This window comes from Thalassophryne amazonica, chromosome 5, assembly GCF_902500255.1.
Source record: "Thalassophryne amazonica chromosome 5, fThaAma1.1, whole genome shotgun sequence".
Classification (NCBI taxonomy): domain Eukaryota; kingdom Metazoa; phylum Chordata; class Actinopteri; order Batrachoidiformes; family Batrachoididae; genus Thalassophryne; species Thalassophryne amazonica.
In genome coordinates this window covers 51,564-58,466 of record NC_047107.1, presented here as the reverse complement: position 1 = coordinate 58,466, position 6,903 = coordinate 51,564, and the positions used below count along the sequence as shown (strand labels likewise).

Sequence of the window (6,903 nt, the reverse complement as noted above, 5' to 3'; positions counted from 1 at the left end):
CACACACACACACTCTCACACACACACTCTACACACACACACTCTCACACACACACACACACTCTCACACACACACACACTCTCACACACACACACACTCTCACACACACACTCTCACACACACACTCTCACACACACACTCTCACACACACACACACACACACACACACACACACACACACACACACACACACACACACACACACACACACACACACTCACACAGAGGCCCCGTGTTTGCGTTGGCAGAGAGGGCAACGTCTCCCTTGGATGTTCCAGCACACGCCGTCTGCTGTCATGGGAAAAAAAACAACAAAAAAACCCTCCACCAACACAACACGAATGACCCCTCCCACACACAGACACCCGTGTGTTATGACTCCATTCACACAGCGAGTGAGCGTGTGTGTGTGTGTGTGTGAGAAAGAAATCAAATCAGAAAAAGGTAGTACGTTTTGGAAAATGCAATAAGTAAATAAACAAAAACAAAAACCCTACACTGATTCCTAAATTCACTTTGACAATATTTTATGTTTTTGTTGCTCTGTTCAATTTCTTTTCTTCATATTCATCCATTCCTGCACTTCACGCCTGAAACATTCCAAAGACAGTTAGGACACAAAATAATTTCCCACTTTGTAATGTTGATGCTCAGTCTCACGTCAAACACTGTGGCGTTGAGGACAGCGACGAAGCGTTTCAGTTGTTATTTTGTGCTGTTCTTCCTGCAAACGTGTCTTAAGGTGTCCAACAGTAGGGGCCATCATCACTGCAGTTTTCATTTAAAAAATACCCACATATTCTCGATGGGGAACAGGTCAGGACTGCAGACAGGCTGGTCCAGAACCCACACCCTCTTCTGCAGCAGCCATGTCTTTGTGATGTGTGCAGAATGTGGTTTTGCATGGACGTCCCTGGAAAAGACTGCATCTTGAAGGCAGCATATGTGGCTCTGAATTTTTTTTCTCCATTAATGCTGCCATCACAGAAGGTAAATGACCTTGGGACATTAACATAGTCCCAGACCATGACAGACCCTGGATTTTGGATTTGTTGCTGATTAAAGACTGAATGGCCCTTTTTGTCTTTGGTCTGGAGCACACGGTGTCCATTTCTTCCCAAAAGTATTTGGAATACTGAGTCATCAGGCCACAATACACATTTCCACAGTGTGATGGTCCAACTCAGACTCCAGAGAAGTCTACACCACTTCTGGACAAGGTTCACAAAGGCATCTTTTTTTTTTGCACAGCAAAGTTTTAAGTGGCTTTTATGAATGTCACTCCCTATTGCAGTGCTTGACAAAGTTTTTCCATAGCAATCCATGAGCCATGTGGATATATCAGCTATTGATGAATGACAGTTCTTGATGCAGTGGCATACGAGGGACTGGAGATCACAGATATTCAGATTAGATTTGCACTGTTGCATCTTTATGGACTAAAAAACAACGAGATTCCTTGAATTTTTTAATATTTTGTTCTCTCAAGGGAAAAATCTACAAATCCCATCGAAATTTTGAGGAACTTTGTTTTTTGACATTTCTATCATTTTCTATTACATTTGTTGACAAACTGGAGATCTTCTGCCCATCTTTGCTCATTAAAGAATCACCTTTCAAAGATACTGTTTTTTTTTCCCTAAATCATAATTAGAATCACTGTGGGGGGGGGGGGGGGGGGGTGTTGCATTTTCGATAATATACAAACTTTGTCAGATATGCAGTAGCACAAACCATGCCTTCATCATGCATGTTCTTGGAAGTACTAGCTTTACTGGTGTCCACAGGTGATTCAATGGATTCATCCTCCAGGGATACAGGGTTCAAACTTTACCTCAGTGCCCATCATGCCCCACAGTGAAGCCAAAGGGTATTTAGATGTCAGAGGTCTGTGGGAAGACAGGAGTCTTTTTCCATGCTTTAAGTAGAGGATTGATGTCGACTACAGAGACCACTGGGAGACAGGATGCAACCATTGATATATTAGAGCTCGGGCCTTTACTGCTATGGACAGGACCTGCACCTGGAACAGCACCGCGGCATGGTGCAGGACATACTGAAATCTCAAGTTTCTGTTTGCAGCAATTAAATCTTATACTGCAAAGAAGGGTTGAGTCGTGTACGAGCAGGAGCCACCAGGCAACAGACTGGTTATGCCAGAAGAGTTACAGAAACGATCTCTGTGCTATCAGGCAAAGTGAATCTCTGTGATGAGGCTGTGCAACCACCGCCACTGAAGTCATTTATCTGATGGTACCAGACAAATGTGCACCGTTTATTGTCCAGTTAGAGAACAAAGTCAATGAGTGGGCAGTAGTATATAGAAATAAAACATAGCTTCACTGCTGTATACTGTTGGGACACCAAGTCAACCACCAGAGACCAAACAGAAGCCCCCTGACCTCTGGCCCAAAGGTGCCTCAATAGTATTTGAGAAAAAAGGGAAAAGAAAAAAACAAACTATGCCACGGTTCACATTTGCTCACATCTCTGGTGTTTATTTTCTTCTCTTAGGTTCACCTTTCTCATGTGATTCCTCGTGTGTTTCTAAGTCTTTCTTTGTTGGGCAAGTTGCGCTCTGTATAGCCGTCCACAGCCGTCACTCCAGTACCACATTACTGTGCTCTCATCCCTCTTCATTCAATCCTGTTACCAACCTTCGCTGCCTTCTTGCATTACTGAAGCCCTGCCTTCTGATTCTGAAACAGTCGAGCGGATACGTTTGATGACTGTTTCAACCCTCTGCCTGTTTATCCAGATTTACCAACTGCCTCTACCCCCACAGACACTGTTGCCTGTCGGACTGCTTCCCTGTGCACTGAGTGTCCAGCTGTCCCACCAGCTCGATCCCTTTGTTGGATGGACGATTACCGCTGCTGTGTGTGTTGACCGCTGCAGTTCCTTTAGTCGCAACTCAAGACTCTGAACTTTCACCAGTGTTGTTCTCTGCTCAGCCTGGTTCTCAGTTGTACCAGGAGCGTTGCACGTTAAACAAATAAACTGGAGCATTTTAAAAAGCTGAGGGTGGGGCCCCTTTAATGTCATCGATCATGTTCATAGTTCCTACCTGTTCTTGTCCGTGTTGTCTGCCTCCTCCATTTCATCAGCGCTACAAGTGGCACTTGAATCACTGTCACCCTGGGAGCCAGTTTTAGCCACATGATCCTTCTTGGAGGTCTTGGTGGAGATCTTGACATCATCATTCTCTGCTGTCTGGGGCTTTTTATCTGCATTGTCACTAGATGGCGCTGGCTGCAGCTGCTCTGTGGTGTCCTCTCCTGTCTCAGTCTTTACTTCTTGTCTGATGGCTTTCTCACTGTCATCCTGGACTGGAACTTTTTCATCTGCTGGATGGCCCACATCTGACCCCATGGCCTCCTTGTCCCCAGTGTTGGAGCTGGACGTTGTCCTACTGGAGCCTTCCTCCTTCACCTTGCTGTCCTCTGATGAGTGTGGTGAAGGTAAGCTCTCTGTGTCTGAGCTGTTATTGGCTCCACCTGGTTGGACCACAAGACAAATCAAAGACAGATCAGACAACCAGTTTTGTTCTGTTACAGCTTCTCGTCTTGTTTTCTCTGTCTCTCTGCTAAAGCAGATTCTTCAAAGTGTCAGTCGTCTCACTGATCCTGTCAGTGCAGCCTGACAAACAACACAAAAAACATTCAAAGGATGGCTGAATGAGACGACCCGAGGACTCTGTTATACAAGCGTACGTCGGATAAGGTTTAGTGTTTTTCAAGTGTTCTGCAATGACAAACCCGGAAAGGCTGAGATTGGGTGGGGTGGGGGTACAGTGATTCTTCCATTTGCTTTGACTTTGATTTCACTGCTGACAGTATGAACGCTGACATTTCATGTTTGTTGTGTGGTCAGTTTACATTCATTTCTTATCATACATCCATTCCTGCATGTAAGACCTACAAACAAAGTCGAGATGCCCAGACATTTCTCACTGCGCCAACATTCCTATTTAACATAGGAAAGAATGCCAACATGACCCAAAATGGGAGGACCAGAAAGTTTCAAAGCTGAAAATGCAGCCATTTTTACAGAATTACTGGCGGTAGATCTGCAGACCCTCTGACCGGCTCTATTCATCCTGTACATGACCTGACAATCAGAGAACTGGGAGGGAGAACCATGTTTGAAATGAAGTACCTTCTCCATCTTCAGCTGCCTCCTCCTCATTGCCACTGGCTCCTGAGCCCTCCATCTCCTCCTCCTCGGCTGCATATGGGGCGCTGGCCTCATTCTGTGGGGCTTTGCCCTTACGACGGGCTTTACGCTCCTTATCCTGGAACAAAACAAACACTGAACTCAAACAGCCGGGACTTAAGGCATCTCATGCTTTTCTAATATTGTGAAACAAAGAACATTGTCCCAGCATCAACCCCAGCTGGTCAAACACCACATGAAGACATGGCGTGATGCTGCCGTGTCATAAAGGCAGTATCATCCGGGGGCGGGACACCCTCAAGGTTTTCTTTCTTGCAGCTGCTGCTGTTTGTGGCTTCAGCAGCAGAAATGTCTCCACCTCAAACTCTATATTGGAAGTCCAGTGGAGCTACTGACGCGGGGGTGGGGCGCGGGGGGGGGGGTCATTACGCCTGTGTGGCCCTGAGTGTGCATAATAACATGTACATAACACCATGTAATACACACGGTAATGTAACATGGGAAATACAGTCAGATGAGAGGACTTGTGAACAAGCTCCACACACCCTGCAGCACGGTGGGTGTTTCTCAGTGTTCCTGGTGCATCAGTATTTCTTCAACGTGTTCAGCCGGCGTAAGTTACTGGCACTGTCATTTTCAGAATAAGAGCGGTGCACAAGCAAAGCAAAACCAAGCTTACAGATTTCATTTTATGCTGCTGCAGAATCTCGTCCAGTTTCTGCCTCTTCTTGTAGTTGAAATAGAAGTTCTTGCACTGAGACACAGTTTTCGATCCCACCATCTTGGCAATGGCAGACCAATTCCTACCATACTGGAGAAGACCTGGAATGAAGAGGAAAACAGCACAGACAATTAGGAGGTCAAAAAAAAAAAAGAAAAGAAACATGTTCAAAGGCATTTTGGTTTACATCCAGTTCCCATTTTTGCCAGCTGGGTACATCCTCTGCCAAACTGGAGTATGACATCATCATCAACTAATACCCTGTTTCATAATGTCCCATTACACACTTATTATTAATTCTGTCTTTACTTTGTATGCATCTAGTTTTTTTCTTGAGTTTTCTCTGATCAGCCACAAATGGTCTGAGTGCAATTAACCGACATGCTTAGGAGAATACGCACCTCAGGCCACACCTCCATTCAAAAACAACAACAAAAAAACCCCCATTTTAATAACTTTAAATATTTGCAGAGACACACAGATATGGTCAAAGATAAGTTTTGCTTTCTCGTTTCCGGTGGAGGTTGGCCTCCACCAGGGCTGCGCCTTGTCACCAATTCAGTTTGTGATGTTCATGGACAGGATATCAAGGCGTAGTCGGGGGAGGAGGGTTTCTGGTTTGGTGGGCTCAGGGTCTCATCACTGCTTTTTGCAGATGATGTGGTCCTGTTGGCTTCATCAGCCTGTGACCTCCAACACTCACTGGATCAGTTCGCAGCCGAGTGTGAAGCAGCCGGGATGAGGACCAGCACCTCTAAATCTGAGGTCTTGGTTCTCAGCAGGAAACCGATGGATTTCCTACTCCTGGTACGGAATGAGGTCTTACCCCAAGTGAAGGAGTTCAAGTACTTCAGGGTCTTGTTCACGAGGGAGGAGACAATGGAGCGTGAGATTGGCCGGAGAATCAGCACAGTAGGGGCGGTGTTACATTCACTCTACCGTACTGTTGTGACGAAAAGGGAGCTGAGCCAAAAGGTGAAGCTCTTGATCTACTGGTCAATCGTCATTCCTACTCTCACCTACGGTCATGAGGGTTGGGTCATGAATGAAAGAACTAAATTGAAGGTACAAGCAGAATTTTGTGAAAGTTAGAGAGAAATAAACCATTTTAAATGTAAAAATGTTGTTTTGGTAACCAGGTAACATCTGAAGCGATTTACAAGATGATAGCATGTTCGCTCTGAGAACGCCCATCAAGCAAAAAAAAAAAAAAAAGCAAGCTGCTTATCACCGTCATTTGTAGCTAAGGTGACCGTGGTAACAAAGTACTAAACTCTATGTCACAGACATGCAATTTTAGAACAATATTCCAAAAGAAATTGTAATTGAAATTCCAATAAAAATTGTAGCAGTGTCTGACGGCTTCGGCTAATTTAGCCATGTTAGTCAGCTCTGAATGGACCCCAAGCCTGCTGCACTTATTGCAAATTCAGATTGAGTTTGTCCTTAAAAATATTCATGTAACTTCCAAGAGTTCGACCAACACCCTGGTCATCAATCAATCAATCAATCAATTTTTTTATATAGCGCCAAATCACAACAAACAGTTGCCCCAAGGCGCTTTATATTGTAAGGCAAGGCCATACAATAATTATGTAAAACCCCAACGGTCAAAATGACCCCCTGTGAGCAAGCACTTGGCTACAGTGGGAAGGAAAAACTCCCTTTTAACAGGAAGAAACCTCCAGCAGAACCAGGCTCAGGGAGAGGCAGTCTTCTGCTGGGACTGGTTGGGGCTGAGGGAGAGAACCAGGAAAAAGACATGCTGTGGAGGGGAGCAGAGATCGATCACTAATGATTAAATGCAGAGTGGTGCATACAGAGCAAAAAGAGAAAGAAACAATGCATCATGTGAACCCCCCAGCAGTCTAAGTCTATAGCAGCATAACTAAGGGATGGCTCAGGGTCACCTGATCCAGCCCTAACTATAAACTTTAGCAAAAAGGAAAGTTTTAAGCCTAATCTTAAAAGTAGAGAGGGTGTCTGTCTCCCTGATCTGAATTGG

General features: G+C 45.0%; 1 protein-coding gene across 1 annotated transcript in view; it reads right to left on the bottom strand.

Moving 5' to 3' along the window:
• LOC117509704 (nuclear receptor corepressor 2-like) overlaps positions 1–6,903 on the bottom strand; it is a 217,439-nt gene that overhangs the window by 170,910 nt on the left and 39,626 nt on the right. Inside the window, exons 7-9 of the mRNA XM_034169424.1 lie at positions 4,857–4,999; positions 4,160–4,295; positions 3,069–3,498 (exon numbers count right to left, since the gene is read on the bottom strand). Of these exons, the coding sequence (XP_034025315.1) occupies positions 3,069–3,498; positions 4,160–4,295; positions 4,857–4,999 (709 nt within the window). The remainder of the gene's footprint in view (positions 1–3,068; positions 3,499–4,159; positions 4,296–4,856; positions 5,000–6,903) is intronic.